Here is a 21,685-nt window from a genome sequence, read left to right as displayed (position 1 = left end):
CCTCTCCGGGTAGCAACCTCCATGATTAATATTTCTGGCGGGACGTCCTATCATAATATGTTGGTGAATAAGGTGGCACAAAATGACACTATCTTAGAACCTTCAATGTGGTCTTTCACATTTCAGATTCTGATCTTGTCCCTTCAAGATTAATTCTTGAGATCCTCGCACTTCTTTTTTTTTTTTTTTTGATCTTCTATTTCTTTCTTTACATCACCACATAGGGAAAGGTGGGTGCTCCTCACTTACTGGGCTTTGTTGTTGAGAGGCACAAAAGCACTTAAATCACAGCTCCAGGTAAGTAGCTGCTCCTCCCTGACTCACCCTAGAACCACAGAGTGAGGGTTAGATGGTAGTTCTCCCTCCAGCATTCAGTATTTCAGAGGGGAGAGAAGCGCGACAAAGTGGAGAGGGGGCGGAACAGACTGTCCTCCCTCATAACCCAATATTATCACAGGAGTCGTGGTCAGGTACTGGTCTGTTACTGCAGCTATAACCACAACGTCGAGAGGGGGGCGGAAGCCCTCTTTCATCCAGGTGGAGTGAGGGGCATGCATGGTCCTCCTCCCTACCCTCTAGCTTCACAAAACGAGGGGTGGGCTGGAGTTTCACCATCCCTGCAGCTATCACCACAAGTTGGTGAGGGGGAAGCATAAAATCTACTCTCTTGCTAATTCCTAGTACCAAGGCATATTCAGAATCTTATTCCTGACTTCAGCTAGTATTAAAGAGATGTTAAGGGCAGATTTTCTCTCAGTCTTGGGAAAGAAGTGTATAAAAGCTACGTATCAATGTCTTCAAACGAGGCACAGAATTTCCTCCTTCTGTACCCTATAGTATCAAGGGGGCGACAGCAGGTGCTTCTCCCTCCGCAGCTATGATCAAAAAGTGCAGTAAAGGGGCCCGCATGGTTATCTCTTACCCTCTACCATTACAAGACATGAGGTGGGCTGAGGTTTTACCATCACTGCAGCTATTACCACAAACTGGAGAGGGGGAGTCATCAGATCTACTCCCTTGCTATTCCTAGTATCAGAATCTTCTTCACTACAGAGATGGAAAGGGCAGTATTTCTCACAATGCCACTAGCCATGTTGGGAGAGAAATGGATAACCAGTAACTCAGGCCAGGTACAGGATGTCCTTCCTCTTAACCCTCTAGTATTGTAAAGTGTGTATGCCTGGAGCTACTCCCACACTGCACCTAGTACCACAAGTCCCTCATATTCCTAACATCACCGGAGCATTTGGGCAGAAGCTTCTTCCTCACTGCAGCTGTTAACACAACGTTGCGAGAGAGCACACACAATCTGTAACCTCCTGGTATCACAGAGGATGTAGGCAGGAGTTTTTATCACTGCAGCCAATACTGTAAAAATAGAAGGGACAGCCTTTTTGGGGAGAAATGGACAGGAGCGGACATATCACTGCCCTACCTTGCTGCCCTAGTGAACAGAATTACTTGAAATTTGGCAAAGAGGTAGTCCTCAGGTCAGGCATGTGTCTTTTGCATATATGGTGTCAATCTGTTCAGTAGTTCCTGAGAAAATTGCAGTTAAAAGTACATAAATATCTATATGCGCGCACCGTGCGCGCAACGTGCGCGAGCGTAATTTTGATTGGTGGTTAGATGTCATTCAACATTCGAATCGGTCGAAATCAGGAAGTGTCGGACGCCATTTTGTGTGTGACAGTGAAAACGTGAAAAAGGGGCAGGGTAGAGAGTTCCTGACCCCCTAGCCTTTGTCAGGGGGTCCCTGAAGGACCCCGAAGGGTGAAAAAAACATTTTTTTTTTTTTTTAAATCGCGGGGTGCGCGCACGGTGAAAAACACTTAAAAAAACATTTTAAACTGTTTTATTACAGGATACAGTCAATCTATAACTATATACATAGGTAGTTTATTGTAAAATAAATATATAAAAAATATAATAATACATACATAAATTAGGATTTAAAAAACCTTACAAATTCACTAAAAAAACCATAGGTTTCACACACGTTATAGTTAGAAATTAGCATTTAAAAAACCTTGCAAATTCACAGAAAAAAACATAGGTTTCACACGTTATAGTTAGCTGGACATTTCACTCGTAAAAAACCATTTAAATTCCCCCGTTATAGTTAGTTCAGGTAACTATAACTCGCGTGACCGCAGTCCACTGCTGATGACGTCACATATTACATCACTGATGACATCATCCAGTGAATATGTGTCTTTCTGTAAAATAAATATTTTTTATATATGTATATCTAAAGGTTAATGGAAGAATAAACGGGTAAATAAGTGTCTAAATGGATGGTTTTTTTTTGTAAAATTAATTGTATAACTAACTTATTACAGTATCTTAGTGAATACAGTGATGTAATATGTGACGTCATCAGCAGTTGATTGCGGTCGCGCGAGTTATAGTTACCTGAACTAACTATAACGGGGGAATTTCAATGGTTTTTTACGAGTGAAATGTCCAGCTAACTATAACATGTGTGAAATCTATGGTTTTTTCAGTGAATATATATATATATATATATTTTCAATCTATTTTTGGGGGGAGGGAACCCACTTCCTTTTGAGGCCGAGCCTAGTGCAGCGCGCATGCGCTGCACTAGGAGAGGGCCTCTTCGAATCACTCCAGACTTCCAAGAGACTTCTCCGTGTGGGTCGGACTCTTCCCACACATTCCATTGGCCTTTGCGTGTGGCTTTCAAAAATTAAAGCACGCAAATGGCCAAAGGTGGGGGCATGTCCTGCCTTTTCTGTGAACATTCACTCCCATGGCCTATGGGTCTCGGGAGCGAGCAGAGTGAGCAGCGGCACGCAGTGTGCCAGCTGCATTCCTTGAAGCGCGCGCGCACCACTCGCGGGCTTGTTTACAAATGACTTTTCGCGTGAACTCACACCAAATGGTTCAATTATGGCAAACCTAGAGCATCAGTCCAATAATACACTGATCTGTTAATTAAAATCACATACGTGGAAAGATAGCGTCCAGATGAGAAATCAATCTGCCCGCTTTACGAGGGACCAGTGTTTTGTTTGGTCGGGGCTTCCCATCTGAGCCTGGCATCATGGAAATGAACCCGGACAACTGGGCAAGCGTCTGGCAGGAGAGCCTTTGGCGTAAACCGGTAGTTTGATACCCAGCACATAGTTAGCCCCTAAGCAAAGGCTTGGTTCGCTGGGGCCCCGCTGAGGCCGGTCACAACCAGCTCTGCCTCAGGGAGGCCGGTGCTCCGTTTCCACGGCTCATCACCAGGTTCAAGCAAAGGGACCGTATTTAATTTCATTCGTTGGCCGGTCCCGGTCGCATTGTAATACTGCAGCGTTGTACTTTTATATTACAGGTAAAACATAAAGTTCAAAACTCATGAACTGCAAAGTAGTCCGTCACAATCAGTGACAACTGCTTTCAAGTTACATGTTTTATGTTCACAATTTAGGATGATAAATCTCTGACACAGCAAAGTTCTCCGTCGATTCTTCCTTTAGCTTTCTCTCTTTGCCCAGTCTGTCACCAGCAGAGACGTGGAAACATATCGAAAAGAACACCCAAGGCGGTGTATAAAAATGGGTGTGTGCGCGCGTTTGTTAATCAGCTGGAGTCAGTATTACACTGTGCATTAAGTAACGGTATATCTGTACGGGATTGTAGGTGAATAGGTGACAAAATGTGCAATACATCCGGGTATTTCTTGATGCCCGCACCCCTTTGCAGGCTAAACCTTACAGAACTAAATATATGTGAATACATTTTAAATACATAACAATAAAATGAAAGAAAAGTAAAGGGTGCAGAAATGGAAGTAATGCGGTACTTTAGCAATCGACGTGAACTCCCCAGCACCTTCTTCCTCCTCTAGTCCTGCGCCCCCATGGGAGACAGACAGCTGATGGGTTCAAGGTCGAACCCATCTAGATTTCCCCTCGTGTGTGCCGAAGACATCACAGCGGGAGGCCTTCTGCAGGGTACGATCAGCAAACAAGAAGTGTCAGTAAAAGGAACATTATACCGTGCTCTGCCCCGGGGAAGTGGAGACAAAGGACAGCCACACCCAAGGCAGGCAGTTCCAAGAATGCCTCTTGCCAAAGGGGCAATAAGTAGGTAAATTGTCCAACTCCGGCCCTCTGCTCACAGATCAATACATCGTCAAACTGGCAAAATCAGTTTTTTATTTTTGTTTTTAAGGGAACACTTTCTATACATTGCTGTATTAAAAGTCGGCCTTTATATTAAGTAAGGATTTGGGAAATTCGCATAATTTGCTTATCGCTATTACACAAAGTTTCAGGGAAATTACGCTAAAATTATGGTTAAGTGCTCAAAATGAAAAATCTGGTATTTTGTATGAGAGGATGCATTTCAAGCTTTAAAAAAGTGCCCGGCCAAAACACGTGTCTCGAAAAACAACAACTCACGTTTTGGTCGTTGGCATTACTCTCGCACCCCCAGGCTGGCTATAAGTTAGCTGTAACTGCGGCACCGGCACGCGGAAACCGTAATTTCATGGATTTTGCATAACAGGCATAGTACAAAATGTCTGTTACTCAAATGTGCCATCATAACTGAAATTTTGCCTCCGCTTAACTAAAACCATTCTTAATTACTGGTTGCAAAAAGGTTCACTGATGTAACATGGAGCATAAATGCGGCCTCCTTCCACAAGCAAATGGATCAGTGTCAACATCTTTTTCTACTGGTTCTTATATAGCACTATCTTGACCCAATTCAAGTGTGCCAAATCGCTTCATATAGCTACAAAAAACAAACTTTATAAGCAGGATAAATCTATTGGCAAGTGCGTAGGAACACAATCTTGGTTTCATTAATAGACGATAGGCACCAACAACTAGAAGGAGAAAATGATCTTTAACGTGGCTGAGGGATTGCCAGTGGCTGAGATTAATTCAAGCATTCCTCCCATCACCTTGTTGTTTTTGCTGTTCATGCTACAGGGCATCTGCGACACTCACAACGTATCGCTGGACAAACAGAAGTCAAGCAAGTAAGGAGGGTCTTCAACTACACTACACCATAACAGTAAACTGCTACAAGTGGGTACTTATTTTTCATTTACAGGACAATTAGCAATTAATTACTTATGGAGTCCTCATATTTAGCAAAACTACTTACACCTCCAAAAGGCGAGACCTATTGGCTATGCTAATGCTTGTTTGTTTTTTACTATACTCCTTCCTTTACCTATACCCATCTCTAAACTGTAAAATTACCCATACCTCCTTTTACCACTACCCAAACCCTAACATTTATATTTAATATAAATATTTTGGGCACCTCTCCCGCCCAAGTCGCCCCTTTGTTTTTCATTTATTCCTAACCTCCCTTTACCACTACCCACCCCTAAACTCTAAAATGACCCATACCATTCGGTTAGGAGTACCATGGAAACTTATGGGTTAATATAATGGGAATCACTACCCATGGTTGCACAATTCTTTTTCCAGTTGATCCCTCTAGGACTGGGCACCCTTTGAGATAGACTACCCGAATACAGTCAGGTGTGTGGAATATAATAAAATATCTACTTGTCCATGGGGCAGGTTGCTTCATAAATCTACTTGTCCTGTTAGAAAATCCACTTGTGCCTTTGGTGCCATTTAGTGCGGCGACAAATTATGGCAGCAATCTCATTATATAAGAGCTCTGATATAGCCTCTCTAATTATGCCAGGGCTCATACCGTAGTAGTGTTTGAATACATGCAATCCCCTTATGTCGCCACGTTTCCGCAGATCTACATACTGAGGCCGAAGGTAGTGGTAAGCAATAACTTGCTTGTTTTAAGGGTTTTCAACAACTCTTCTCTAATCTTTTCCCATACTAAGAAATGTTGGAAATTTACTCCTCACAATAGCTGACGTAAACCTTCTTCCAGAGTTGGGAAAAAAGTGGTTGGGGGGAAAGTGAACTTGTAAACACTCAGATATTCACATGAGCAAATCTACACATGCATATTTGATCATGCTAAAATGCACTTGACAAATATTTTCCAGGAGTACTATTTCTTGTCCTACTTCTGTAAATTCTTGGGAGTTCATTAAAGCCGTATAGCTGCACTTAATGCAAGGACATATACCATGGATGAACTTTTGATACTTTCTTTAATAATAGGGCCCCTAATTTGGTCTGGCATTGACCGTGACCTTTTGTATTTATTAAAATTCTCTCTCTCTTTCCCTCTCTCCCTCTCTCTTGTGAGAGATAGCATTCTGCTCTTTCACAAGGAGCGTATCGGCACACAAAATAGTTTTGTTCAGTGCCAGTAACTACACTGACAGTGTGTGCTTTTTGAAACCAAAAACTATTTTTGCTTTTGCCAATGTTTGTTATTATGGTGAGGGCCCGGCAGCTCCCACGCCAATAAGGTTTTTACAAAAAAAACATGTCACACATTAACAAAACTAAAAAGCTGACCACCAATTTCAGACCTTCTAGCTTTGTCAATGCTTGTTTATTTTTGTTTCCCATAATCTTATTGAAACAGGTTACACTGATTTTCCTTTATGAATATTTTAGGGAAATACAAGCATGCATGTTACTAAATGTTGCTGCAAAGAAATGGTACCTGACATTTTACAGTAGTGTAGCAAAATGTTTTTTTTCCTGCTTTTATTTTTTTATGAACATTTTATTTTGAAAGCAAAGAATCATCAATCTTGCTTTCAAGCTTCTGCAAATATTTGCATCAAATCAGAGAGAATTCTGGGAGCATTATACATAGGTTCATATTGCTAAATTTTGAAAACGTTTGTACACATTTTTATACTAGAACCACTGTCAGTAGTGCAGTCAGAACTTACAACATTTACTTAGAGCGCTCACCCTAATAATAAAGGCTTTCAATTGATGTACCATAAATACAAGTTTGAACAGCATTAACCAATGGATAAAAATATGACCTTAACTGCAGACAGTGCTCTTCCCTGATCCATAATGCGGTACTGCACACTGGCAGCCAAAGGATTTGTGCAGCAGGGGGTTGGGACTACTTGTTCCAAGGACAAAATACACATGAAAACATGTTGCTTATGGCCCCAAACAATATTTCCTGGGCGTCAGGCTATAGGAATTCCACATCCCTGATATCGGGAGAAAAACTTGGACAATTAGCGGGGAGCCAAGAAGTATTTTGTTAAGTGCATGATGTTGAAACTGTATATGTACAACAGGTAGAGGTCTTCTTAGAGAAGCTTGAGGTGCTTCCAGACACACTCACAGCCCACTAGAGAGAGTCTTGTCTCAAACTCCGTGTACAGCCAGATCGAAAATGGCTAATGGGCTGTGTTGCTGGGTTCGGCTCATGAGGCAACAAAGTTCTCTTGTATGCGTGGCATTGTCAGTTCATCAGGCAGAATCACTTTAACTCGCCTGCACTATCTTCTCTGGACTGATGGACTGTCTCTTCAGCCCTCACTTCTCACTCTCTGCTGTGCTAATATTCCACAGTCTCTTGGGTGCAGTTGGCAGGGGGTTGTGGACTTTTCACTAGCACTAGCTCATCTCATTCGGGTCTTCTACTCTTTCATGCACCTCCTCACAAGGCAGGCAGACAGATGAGTCCTGGCGGGTAGGACGATTTTGCCTTTAATGAAGCTGGCAAATGAGTTAAGTGGTGTAAAGATGATGCTACCATATGAGATTAAAGGTAACAGCTTTAGGATTCTACCTAGTAGCCACACCAAATTAATGCAGAAGGCCTTACAAAATTAGTATTTTTTAAGTGTGCATGGAGTGCTTTAGCATGTACATTCTTAATTTGGTTGATTTAATAAAATTATTACACCGTTCCTGGCATTATGATTAGCTTACAGCTCAAAAAATGTCCCAGAAGCAACATGTCAAAGTGTAGTAGGTCCAAGTTTGGTGCGTCCCTTAAAATTATTGGACCAAATGGTCCAGTATTTAGCATGATACAGCTCGGCGTGGGGCCTAATAGAGACCTTATGAATACTTGACAGCCATACCTATTGGAAACTAGGGCTGTTTCCCCTGGTTTCTCTTGAGGTGGATTTAGGGGGAACTGGTGTGAGCTGGGAGCTTGATGTGTATCCCATCCCTAAGCCAGATATATCAAACTTCTCCATATGAGTACAGCCCTAAGGGTACAAACGGCAGGCAGCCTGAGAGGGTACTGAGTGGAAGTGTGATGTACATGATAGACCCTTCATTGGGAAGATGGGAACGGGCACAAATGGGGTTGTAACTATCATCGAGAAACATGGCGGCAAGGATGAGAATGGGACATTCCAATCTTGCACACAATCCCTATGTAAAGATTAAAACCGACTACGAGCGACCACACAGATTTTTATATGAGGGCGCAGGAGGGTGCTTTTTCGATCTCACCCCCAGGTTTGGGGGGGGGGGGGGGGGAATTTCCACCCTACCTCAAGCACGTAGTCACAAAATCCACCACTAAACAGGCAGTCGTCTCATTGTACATCTGGATCTTTGCTTCCTGTGGGTGAATGGAGGAGCGCAGGATAAATGCTTCTAGACAACCGTGCTTCAGACTTTCCTTCTCATAGGGTATATGGGTGGTGGCAACTGGAACTCCCTTTAAGCAAGTGGGCACTTTCTCTCTGTCAGTACCACAACCGAGTGAGGGAGAGAGGCAAAGGCTCCCTGCTCATTGCCAAGCTCCGACTTCTATTGTTAGAGCGGCTGCAAGAAACATCAGGGCATCAATCCATTTTAGACTGAAGGGTTGACATTATGAGATTCTGCCAGTTGATTGAAAACTTACTTAACCTTTAAACTGCTGTGGATGTAAATAGAGGTCAGAACATCAGAATGTAATCACTGACTACTTATCTTGTGGCGCCCATATGGCCCAGGGAGAAGGTTGCAAACTGTTGGCATTCTGTCCTGGCGGACGATTCTGCACCCAATCCTGTTAACATCAGGCTTGCAATGCTAATCCCTCATCTGTGAACATGTAAGAAATCTCTCTGACCATAGGCACCAGCACCTCTCGATGCAGACTGCAGCTACAGATGCAGTGCTCAGCTCACATGCCTCCAGAGACAGACAGCACTGCTATACTAGCAGGCTCCAGGCACAAGCCACCCCGTGGATAGCTCCCAAACCCAAGCACCTCCATTGGCATTCCTTAGATATAGGCAGATCCCAGCCACAAACACCTTCAGAGACAGCCTCAGACTTAAGCAGCCTCATAGAGAACCGTCTGACACAGGCAACTTCAGGCCGCAAGCGACCCCAGAGATGGCTCCCAAGCGTGTCTAATGGCAACCAGCAAACACAGGCAGCTCCCAGCCACAAAAGATAGTCCCAAGCACTTCCAGAAGCAGCTCCCAGTCACAAGAACATTCAGAGATGGCCTCAGACACAGACCAGCCACAAGCGACTTCTGAAATAGATCCCAAACACTTCCAGTGACAGCGCTCAGGCAGCTCCCAACCACAAGCACTTCCAGAAAGAGCTCCCAACCACAAGGGCCTCCAGAGGTAGCCTCCCGCCACAAGAGCCGAGCTGCAAGCACCTTCAGAGGCAGCTCCAAGCCTCAAGCACCCCCAGAGGTAACCTTCTTGTTTGCGACTGGCTTACCACCTACTTGAAGTAGGCGGTAGACTATGAATGTTTTGCGACCGCATTCCGGTTGCAAAACATTCATAGATCCCCTGCAACTCGGTATTAGGAAGGGACGCCCTTGGCATGCCCCTTCCTAATACCAACTCGCAAACCCTATTTCGCAAGTCAGTAATAGACTGCTAAAACCTTTTGTACATGTGGCCCTATATCTTCTTGCAGATTCTTATCTGTCCACTCCCTTCCCTGATAAATTAGTGCTGCTTATAATAAGATCTTAAGGTATGCAAACATGCAGTTTCCTCTTACTGACATTGAAGGTCTCTTCGTTGCTCTTCACATACATAGAATGACTGTGGAAAAAGTACAAGGAACTGACGCCAGTGTCCCTGTAGTCACATCTGGGACAGATGAAGATGCAACTGGAGTCACATGGTGCTCCCCGTGGTGCCAGAGAGCCATTTCTTGGGGGCGGAGGAGGTGAGGGGAGGTTCCATATCCAGTCAGGTGCCTGGAGTATACTCAAACGGTGAGGAATCTACTGGAAGATATAGTACCCATCAGAAATATTGTTGTAGAGTTTTACATCCCTGGGATTTCATGTTTTGTCTCACTGGGGTTTCCGTCCCCTGCTACTTGGTTTTTGTGTCCTTGTGGATTGTGGTTTTGTGATCTGGTAATTTGGCGGTTGTCTTAGTTTGTTAAGGACTGTGGTGTCTCTTGTTTGAATGGGTGAGGTAGAAGAATACACTCCTCTGAGCCATAGTTGTGCATCCCGGTGTTTTAAGATTGTTGCCATCCCAGAGCTTAGAGCTGCTGCTTGCGGTTTTCAGTTTTGTGTCCCTGTATTGTATTATATTGCAAGATTTATTTAGTGCTTACTATCTCTGTGTGGGATGCTGAAGCACTTGCCTGTATGAGTAGTATGCTGCACCATGTATAGTGTGTGGTTGGAAGGGTGCTGTCTTGGTTTGATCTTATGATGGAAGGTTTCCCATGTTGTGTATGAAGGCCACCGAGGTGCAGTTATAGGATGCAGCGCTTAGCATGATGGGTGAAGAGATGTGAGAGATAGGAACGCAGTTTATGGTTTTGGGTGAGCTGGCAGCTTTGAAAAGCTCTTCAGGTCCCTTTATGGTATTTCTTATGCTCATAGTCCACTAAGTCATGGTTATCCATTCTGAGATGTTTGTTTATGTTGTTGAGCAGGGATATGTTGGAGGATGCGCTGGTCAAGGGGGTCTGCTGAGGTGAACTTAATTACAATTATCACATACATGAATATTATTGTAAGAAATCAAGCGGTCATTGTTGCTAATTAGTTGGGACCTGCAGGAATGGAGTACATTGGAGCCCTCCAGTGGCTAGCAGTATGTTGCAGATATCCTCAACACACCCAGCGTGTTCAAATGATGATTTGTTGTTTGTTGCTATGGACTGGTACAGTACTGAGCGATTGTTAACAGTTCTATCGTATTCCTTTGTAAACGCGGCCAAGCAGTATAAGGCAATTACTATGCAATATGTCGGTATTACAATCAGCTATGCAGCTGCTCAGAGTTACAGTATTAGGATGACTTACATTGCTAAATAAAGCACAGTATCGGGCTGTTGATTATCTGGGACTGTAAATTGTACCTGATGGAGTAATTATTGTTCTGGATTCTATCTCAGGGTTATAGGATGGTGTAATTATCTTGAAACAGCTATGTTTGTTTCACTTTTCTTCTGAAGTGTAAGTGGTCTTTAATGCTTCCAGTGTTGGCTGGTAGTGAGTTGCAGAACTTGCCGTCTTGTCCTGAGAAGGCAGTGCGCACTCTGGATTTCTTGTACTAAGACATAAGAATTTCAGTGGTCCAAGCCTGCAGCGCAGTGCCCTATTGTTTATTAGTATTGCTTGAATTTAATTAGTAGTTATTGTGGTCCTTTTCCTTGAGAGGCACAGTGAAGCAGAGCGCCTTGAAGATTGCACATCTAGCTTCAGGTAGCCAGATAAGTGTTTGCAGGATTGGGGTGTAGACAAAGAAGGAGTCTTCCAGCAGCATTTTGGATTAGTTGTATTCCGTGTATGATGAAAGTGGGGACTGTTGACATAGTTGATCTTGGAGAATACGAGCGAGATATTGATGGTGTCCAAGTTGTGGGAAGATGCAATGCAGTGTTTTCACTGTGCACATGTCCCACCGGGGTTTTGCGCCCTCTGTGCTTCGGGTGTTCTGCACTTGTAATTTTCTTCTGGTCCTTAGGGCCGTTGGCGCCCCTGTGATTTGTGGGTACACGCCAATTTGATTTAGGATATTGACTCCCTCGTTATTTACTTTGGGGTTGACCTCATGTATTGGGTGCTTGCTTCCTTGACATTTGGATTCGCTCTCTGTCCTTTTATGAGTTTGGGTCTTTGTGTACCTTTGATTTGGGCCTTAGTCTCGCGTGCTCAATAGAAGGAAAGGCCGTGCCTTGACTGAGGAGCGCGAGGCGGAATACAGAGCAGCCGCCGCCTCCCGTAATGGGATTGAGAGCAGCATGTGCGAGTGTTTCAGAGTCAGAAGCGAACAGATGTTGGTATAAATTACCTCGGTGTCTGACGTGTTGCAAATTAAAAGCGCGGCTGGCATCGGTAAACTCTGTCCCCAAGTTAGGGGGGACGAGGGCTGTGATTACTGTCCCGCTCCGAGGAATGTTTAAGCTGCAGCGGAACCCGGGTAAGGCAATGAGCAAGAACATGATTCTTTGAATTAATCAGTGCCTCTGACATGTCCAATGACGGGTGAAGGAGAAATGCGCACCCCGTGGGCGTCTGATGTGGCAGGGACAAGTACAGTGATCCTACCTCCCTTGGCTTTCGGCCCCTGAATATACACTGACCTCTGGGACCCACCTTGACTACAGGGTGCAAGCCGTACCGCACTGTAAGTTAGCTGACTTGTGAATCACACCCTTTGCTTACCGGACATACCGTAACCTCAGAGCAACTCACACTGTCCTATGATGACCATGACCGACGCTTCCATCAGACACGAGAAGACAGCAGCAGTTCACCACACAGCGAAAGGCCCAACAAATTCCCCTTTTGTTAGTTGATGGGAAGTGCTGCAGGGGTGAAACGTCGTTCTGCCTGAAGCTGCAAACATCCAAGCACTGCTCCTGCCTCTGAGGAGCATGCCTTGCTTATAGAAAATGCTCTCAACTCTGGGGCGGACGCAAGGGGCTACCGTACCCCAAAGAGCGCAGCATGACACATCCCTAACTAGTGCACTCTTTCGGACTTTTGCAGAATTCACCCGAATAGGTGCTTAATTTGAGCTGGTGGTGTCTACCAACACTCATTCAAAACAAACTCATAGGAAAGAAGGAAGAAGCGAAAGATGGGAAAAGCCTCACAAAAGGAGAAAGCGGGGGGGGAAAGGGCATGGAGTGTTTCATAGCAGATTAGACATGAGGTGCATTCAAGACCACGCTGCCTCGGTATTCACTCCCCAACATTTAATAGGATCAGCTTTGGGCTTCTGAGCCGAGCTGTGGGCACCGGCACTCATTCTTTCACAAATGAATCACTGCCCTAACTTATTGGAGTAAACTTCAGGCTTGGCTGATATTCGACTGAAATGGAGATATTCAGATTTGGCTGCCTAGTTTGCTGAGCCAGTGTCTGCCATGCTTCTGCTGTAATGGGCACTATAGAGAGCGAAAAGGTAAGTAATCACTGGTAGAGATTAATTTGATCATACTGCTATAAAGAAATGCACATCTGATTTCCTGGGTGAAACACATAGGACGCAACTGTGAGATATATAGAAGGAAATGAGGAAAAAACGTTTTAAGTTCTCTAAAAAGACAAGATTTCTAAAAAAAAAAAAACAATAAATAGATGTCTATGCTATTAGGTGTATGTATCCTAGTGGTGATTTGTCTTTGCTTTAACATACGTTTCATCCTGTCACCTGGTGAGTAACGCAAATAATGTCAGTGATGTCTACCCATTACACGTAATGTGTGTATATCTCTATAAGGGATGTAAATGTGCTGACAACTTAGTGTATGTACTAATTCAGAGAATTACATAGAAACCTATGGTCACCGATTTGAATTCTAGTCAGCAGCGGAGGGCTCAATTTTACTTTTCTCTTATGTTGATGATCAAATGAGTACCACACAGCCAGTTGGATAAAATACACTAGTTTGTAAGTGTTAATCTATCAAAATGTGAATTGCACTTTTTTAGTAAATTGTTCTGACTTTCACACGTCCATGGAAATGAGAAATGAATAAAACATGGAACTGCTCAACAGCTGTTTCCTTTGTGAAAGATGTGTTCTCCTGGTTTTAAAAGTTTTTTAATAAAAGAAAAAAAGCTATTTGACTTTGAAACTAGGGACATGAGCCTGGTCCTTAGGACATGCAATAAAGTCCCTGGGAGTTAGCTTTGCCAATAGAACTCAGACCCTTTTGCTAGTAGGACCTGGGCTCTTGGAATGTGCCTTGGGGCACTATATTAAAGCATGTCTCCAGACTGTAGGACATTCTCTTGGCCCTCGCCCCCTTCTCTGGAACCCGGGCCTTTGCAACTGCCCGGTCATCCTTCCTGCTCCCTGGGACATGCACCTTGAATTTTACCCGCTTAGACATGCACCGTAGCTACTTGAGACATGGGGCCTGGTTTCCTACTGGGCTCCTCTTTCATGGGCCGTGGGGCAACACGGCATGTTTCCTGGCCGCAGCCCAGAGGATGTGGACTATGACTCATTGTGACCTGCACCCTTGTGCCCTGCGGCAAGCACTCTGAATCTGAGATACACGATACAGCTCCAGGATCTACACCACTTGAGGAAGGCATTTGGATCCTTGCTACAAGTACTTGGACATCTCAGTCATGCACCTTGCCCTCAGTGAGCCCCTTCTTAGCCCCAGGGTATGGCCAACGCTGTCAATGTGCTGTGCCCATGGCTCCTGAGATCAAAAAAAGGGATTTTGTATGTATAGCGCTTAATACAACAGTCTTGCTATTTCTGACCTCAAGATCATGCACAGATATCTGCAAAGAGCTCTTTACTCACTGAGCTACATTTCTTGCGCTGGGCATGCTCAACACTGCTTATAATGTGGCCAATGCATCCTGGCCCACAGGGCCTGCATTCTGACCCCACCTCCACAGGACACAGCCTCTGTCCCCAGGGTCAGCCATATTCATCTCCTAGTGACACGCATTGGCCTCTGGACTTGACCATACCTCTGAGATACGCATCTTGATCTCTGGGATGTTCATCCTGAATCCAACAATGTGCTAGGTCTGGATAATAATTATAGCAGTAACCTGCTTTTTTATCTAGCTTTTAACACTGCAGTTCTCTTGTTTGTAAGAACTGGAAATAACAAGTGCTACTATTTTTCAGTGCTACTGGAACAAAGGCTGAGTTGACCTGATTCAAACTTGTGACCTCAGAATTAGGTGTGCAAAATTCACGTAATTTGCTTTTGCATATTTATGCGAAAATTCAGAACATGCAAAATTACACATAATTATGCCAAATGCAAAACTGGCATTTGATGCTGTATTTTAGTGCGAAATGGGACCTCATGTCCACTTTGGACACAGTGATGCATTTTGCACACAAAAAAATAGTGCAAAACAAAACCACAATGAATGGCGGGTAATTACTCAACGTGGTGTGATTTGGGGAATTTTGTGTTTTAAGAGTATCTAAAAATTACCGAAATTATGCCGTCAAAACCCAGATTTCGTTTCAGCCTACTCAAAATTGCACATTCATGTAAGCACAGAGAGCATACTGTCCTAAACCTGCACTGTAGACACTTAAAAAACAAGCATTGGCATAGCCAATAGGTCTCGCCTTTGGGGCCTTATAAGTGTTTAGCCATGCAACAGTTGCATAACTAAACACTTATAAGGTCCCAAAAGCTAGACCTATTGGCTATGCCGTGCGGCCCCGAAAGTGAAAGTGATCGCGATTGCGATCAAACATCAAAGCGGCCGTGCGGCCGCGAAAGTTAAAGTAATCGCGGTAAAAGCAGCGCACGCGCCCGCGCACATGCACTGTAGCTCTAGGCTGGCCTGGTAGCACTTTTTGGAGCCCTCTCAATAGGTCTCGCCAGACCAGCGCATGCGCTGGGTCAGGCGAGACCTAATGACGGCATACATGGTCTGTTGCATATGGTGGTAACGTTCTAATTGGGTAAATGAAGAAGCCATCGGTAAATTGGACAAGTACCATCGAGGCAGTGTAGCAAATGACCGGAGGATACACTTAAGAAACTATAATAAGCAGAGATTGATGATAAGACCAGTATCTTAACTTGTACCTCTTTTATGTCTGGTATGCAATGATGACGTAATTGAAATGTGCATTTTTAATGATTTGTATTGTTTGTAATTTCAGCAAGAGAAATGACGAGAGGAAAATTTCTGAACATACTGGAGAAACCCAAAAAATAGGCATTTAGAGGAAGACATGTATCTGGGAGTATGTAAACACACCGTTCTAGCAAGGAGCTTACGCCTTGATGATGGCCCTTCAAATTACCTTCTCTGATAAACTGCAGAAATGTTTTCCGGTCAAGTGGTCTCCGGTTCTAACACCATATTTGTTAAGTTTCTCCACGTACTTTGATTCACAGAGTAATTGCTTCCTGGTCCAAGAATTGACTGAACAAACACCGTCAGGCCTTTGGAAACAGGGTAAACCTTTTGATTGTGCATGAAGTAAGCAAGCAAATATGGTTCTGGAAGTTTCAATCAATGAGCGAATATCTGCCAGTTTATCAAGTCACTAAGGCAAAATCTTCAAGACCATTAATGCACAGCAACCCTCTCAAAGACTATCAGGTGACTTAACAAACATCTACATTTTCATGAAGTAATTGCTCACATTCTCCTGTACATCAAGTGACTGAGCAAACATCTTTGCCTGAATTCTGAGCAAACATTTACTAATGCTTCAAGTCATTGAGCAACCACGGAGTGACACCGAACACACATCTGGAAGTCAGTCAACTTACTGAGAAAACACTTGCTGGTCTTTGAAGTCACTATTCTCATATACAAATCTACTAGGTGTTTGAGCAAACAACTTGACATATGTCAAATCACAGCACAAATGCCTACATCCCCACCAAGTCACTGAACAAGTGTCAATATTTTCCATTGGGTCAAAGAGAAAATGTTCACTTACATCGAGTGACTGAACAGACACTTTTGTTCCCATGAAATCTCTGAGCAAATATCTGCAATTTTTACAAGTCTTTTAGTAAACATCTGCAAGTTCATCAAGTTACTGAGCAAATACCTACATTCCGATCAAGTCACTGAGAAAGCATCTTTTTTTTGGAGTCTTTTAAAAAGAAATATGAGCATACAGCTACATTTCCCGTCAAGTTACTGAGAAAACATCTGCAAACCCATCACGCTAAAAGAGCCAAACATCTGCAGGTTCTTCGTGTTACTAAGCATATATCGGCAATACGCTACTGAGGGAAACAGCTGCAAGTTCATTAAATCAGTTACCAAAATCTTTAGGTTCATTGTCTCATGGCGCTAAACTTTTCAGGTCCAGAAACAGAAGGCTGCTGGAAGAACCTGTTTTCTGAGCATGGCTTTTAGACAAGCTCGCACCAACCCACCTCACTAACATTTCTGCAGTACTCTGCAGAAGAGTGTTATGACCTTTTAAGGGTTTCCTAAAAAAATATCTATCTGTCAGTTAGCTTTGAATAAAATGAACCCTTCCATTGATCACAATCGGAAAACCTGATATTCTATTGTCTTCCTAGACAACTGGGTGTATACAAAACAGCGTTTGTTATTACAGTTTGTGAAAGTTTGTGCATGCATTGCTAAACCCAGCACATTGTGCCACTGCTGATCTAATAATGTATGCATAACCATCCTTAAGTCTGCAGGTAAGCACCTTGAGAGATACCACATTGAAAGAGCCACGTTGAAAAAGGCAACATTCACTGCAGTCAACAGTGAATCGTTCCTGAATGAACTTGGGATACATCTAAATAACAAAAAGATAATTGCCATATGTGGAAAAATATTGTGTTTATACTACATTTGTTCAGCAACCCTGTATTTAGTAAATAACCTATTTGACCACAGCAAGGACAGAAGTAGCAGTGAACGGGAACTGTCTCAATTAATGAAGGGCATTAAAGAAAAATACATCTAGTGGTGCACCAACAGTAAATAATAATGTGAAAGTCCAAATCAAAATGTAGAATGTTACATATCTTTATTGTGCTTGTACAGTAGGCATATAGATCCAAGTGTTATAGCAAAACAACACAGCCAATGTGTTTCATTCACGTCTGTAAACCTCTTCAGGGCGTTCTTATTATGTACAGCCATTATACCGTGTTATGCGTCTCATGAAACTGCAGTTCATCATATTTAAATATACCATGTATGCACTTAGATTACACACCGTGGATACTTTTAATATCAGGCCAGGCTGGCCCCGTACTTGACACCTTAGTTTATGTCCAGGCTAGTAGACACACCTCTTGTCTACTATCCACGGACTAAGGTGTCAAATACGGGTGCGGCCTGCCTGATGTTAAAAGGATCCATGGTGTGTAATCTGTCGGGACCACCCGCATATATGGCATATTTTGAGATGGTGAACTACAGTTTCACGAGACGCATATCATGGTATCTTGGTTGTACAAAATAAGAACGCCCAGAAGAAGTTCACAGTGGTGAACATAACATGTTGGCTGTATTGTTTTGCTGTAACACTTGGATCTATATGATCTACTGTACAAGCATAATAAATAAGATCAGGAAAATTCTATATTTTTATTTTGACTCCTTCACAGTATTATTTACTTTTAGTGCACCGCTATCAATATTTTTTATATTGTGGCCTCAGGACTCAACCTTAAGCAGGGGTGCTTATAGTGAGTGCACAACGTTTCTTTGGAAATCACTTAGTGTGGGACAAAGGAGAGGTGCTGGTCATTGGGCTCGCTGCTCAATTTGTATTTTTGTGATGTGATAATACATTAACTTGCTGACAGTTTCTGTGTCTAATCATAGACTTATGGGGCTTGTGAGCAAACCATCAAATGTGTTTGTGGTATTCTTGTAGGATTCCTGACCGTGTCAACTATAGGATTTCAGTTTTTTGACACATGTGATAGTAACAGCCATTGTAAATAAATTCTTATAGAATCTGTCTTTTACACTCCTTATTTAATGCACATTTTTCAAATTGTTCTCCCTGTTTGTTTAAAAATTTAAATACATTTAGCCATTCCTGAGAAATACTTTTTAAAAACGCGTTTGTGGGTGTAGGAAACCAGGTTGCTCGGTGGGGCAAATTCATCCACCACCGTGCAAAACTAGTAACTACTCAGGCAACATTATTTCTCTAAATCAGCCTCTTCTACCCCTTTGTAGTGCACAACTGAGATGGAAGGCTACATCAAAGACTGTGTGTTAAGGGTTAGTAATACCAACCCAAAACTTGTATCGAGAAACCACTCAGTAAAGATATCAGACCAATTCAAACTGTATCCCGGTCTTGCTGCATGCACCAGGCGGGATACTTGACCATATGAAGTATGCCGGTGCAAAATCTTATGCTTTAATCTGAAACACCATCAGCTGTAGCACTCAGCAGAGGTCTGATCCTCCAACCACTTCCTGGTTTACTACAGGTTTCTCACTTACAGGAACATTCTGTAGTATGAGTGTCCTCACCTTTAGAATACCCCCCAAGCAGCGGACTGAACATTAACGTTTTCATAGCAGTGATCCCAAATGCCACTAGGTGGCGCCATACATCAACGCGTTGACCTCGTTTTGCCCCAGAAGTGATGTAGCGGAACGGCATATGAGCAAGAGCTCTGCGCATTGATGTCACTTCCTTTCTTTATGTGCCTTCAAATATGGTTCTGGAGCTCCGCTCCCTTTTATTAGTCAGTTAATAAATCCCTTCCTAAATCTTGTCCAGTGTAAAAGGGAACATGGCCCCACCAAAGACTAAGGGTTCAAACTATAATGTGACTTTCGGAAACAGATTTCAGTGATGGACCTGCACAAAGTGTGCCTCTGGTACTTGGGCTCGTGACACAAGTCCAAGTTGAGTGAAGAATGTGCCCTCGTACATCCAACGGCAATCCAGGACTGTGAAGCAAAGCTGTATGTCACCAAACAGGGAAAGAAGTGGTGGACCTTGCATAAGACCTGCTCCAAGTTAAGGGCACTGACTCATTACTGCTTTCAAGGATGCTCCAGTGACAAGTAGTCTTCATGGTTGAGGTCGTCCAGTATGTCTAAATCTGAGAAAACTCCTAAGAAATCGAAGGGGGACTCAATCCCAACCCAACTCTCTCTCTCTAAAGAGATGTTGGAGGGCATCAAGGTGACACACTTGCTTCCAATAGCAGAGCCAATTCCACAAATTGTCTTGTTGTGTCCTGAATTTTCTGTGCCATTGGTAATGCCGCAACAGGTTGAGGCCTTAAAGGAGGCCATGCTGAATGATTTTGGCACTCTTCCGGGTCCCTCTGGCACGCTTTTGAACCCCAAGGGTCTCTTGTAAGGTTACTGCCAGCGGTTCTATCCTTATTGAAGTTTATGCCCTTAAAACCAGCCTTAGGTTCTGCACTGACGCTAGTCTCGGCTTGAATTCTGTCTCCAGAGTCTGCACCAGTCCTCTCTTCACTGACACCAGTCCCGACCTCACCATTGCCAGAGGTTGAACCTCTGCTGACTCTCCTGTCTAAACTTGAGTAAAATCCTCTTAAGCCTGGATCATGGTTGCACATTGACTCCACTCCAGGGTACCCTGTCCCGTTGCACTCTGATTGAAACAAAACTCTTCAGCTTCCACAAGGCCCTTAGTGGCTTCATCACCATTTTGAATCTGATTCTGATCAACCTGATAATGAAGATGGGGATGATTTACCCCCACACTGTGATGATATCATCTACATGGACTGCAGGAGGCCAGTGGGCTGGATACATCCCCTAATACTGAGTTGGTTTCACCCACTGGGCCCCCAACAGAGAATACATAATTTGCCTTAGTCATTAGATGCACAGCTAAGGTTCTGGACCTACAGCTGTCTTAAGTGGAAGTCAAGACAAGTGTATTTTCTGAGGTTTTGAACCCCTGGCCAGCATCATCTGAGCCCTTCCATTTAATGAAGCCATGGCTTGACATCCTCTGGAAATCTGGAGAAAGCCTTGCTCTTGCCCACAGGTGAACAGGCAAATGGTCAGGGGAAACAGCCTTTACAACAAGGTTTTTACCTCGAAATGCCTTTACCACACATTTTTTAGCACACCTATTTTTACAGCGAATATGCATTTACAACGCATGCTAATACCACGCATTTAGGGTAAGTTGGGGTGGTGGGGGGTCTCCCCCCACAAATACATTGTTTTTAAATTTAAAAATAATGCGTGGGATTGGCATGCATATTCGTGGTAAAAACATGTATGCTAAAAAAAGCGTGGCAAAGGCATGTACCGTCGTACAACCATGCGGCCACAGATGTACACCAGGTGACTTGAAGCTTCTTACGCAACACCTGACTCCTGAGAGCTTGGTGGTCCAAGCTTCCACCAGCAAAGACAATCCTAATTTATTCCCCACAGTCTTTACATACAGGGAGTCGAAAAGGTTTAGACCTTAGTTTTTCTCTTCCGTCACCTTGACGTGGATGTCAGTCAATGTGGTCTGTCTATTATGCACATCCTCCAAGACATGGCCAGCGAGATCTTGCCAGCAGTCTCAGGTTTTTCAGACCCCTTTGGTTCAAACCATTCAGGATGGTCAGGACGCAGCAAACTATGTTGTGAGGGCTGGCCTGGATACTACTGACTGCTTGGAGTGTGAGGTGAGCAGTAGTAGGGTGGTCTGCCACCATGCATAGATGCAATCCACTGGCTGCTCTGGGGATGTACAGGCATCTCTAATGGGTATGCCTTTTCATGAGTTCAGCCTCTGACGAAAAGACTGAATCTGTCCTCAAATGCTCTAAAGAAAGCAGAGCTACAGTGCATTCCTAGGGCCTTTCTACCCGCCTGACCATTTCCTCAGCAGGAACGACACATTTGAGGCCATACCAGGGGGCTAGCGTATATATGC

At 43.6% G+C, this 21,685-nt stretch overlaps 1 protein-coding gene across 1 annotated transcript in view; it reads left to right on the top strand.

The window, feature by feature from the left end:
• The window catches only part of LIN52 (lin-52 DREAM MuvB core complex component), a 338,499-nt gene extending 319,739 nt beyond the window's left edge, over positions 1-18,760 (top strand). The window contains exon 6 of the mRNA XM_085626775.1: positions 15,962-18,760. Within this exon, the coding sequence (XP_085482901.1) occupies positions 15,962-16,017 (56 nt within the window). The 3' untranslated portion in view covers positions 16,018-18,760. The remainder of the gene's footprint in view (positions 1-15,961) is intronic.
• The last annotated feature ends 2,925 nt before the right edge of the window (positions 18,761-21,685 follow it).

The sequence above is a fragment of the Triturus cristatus genome, chromosome 9 (assembly GCF_964204655.1).
Source record: "Triturus cristatus chromosome 9, aTriCri1.1, whole genome shotgun sequence".
NCBI classification, from domain to species: domain Eukaryota; kingdom Metazoa; phylum Chordata; class Amphibia; order Caudata; family Salamandridae; genus Triturus; species Triturus cristatus.
This window is presented reverse-complemented; position numbering and strand designations above follow the sequence as displayed.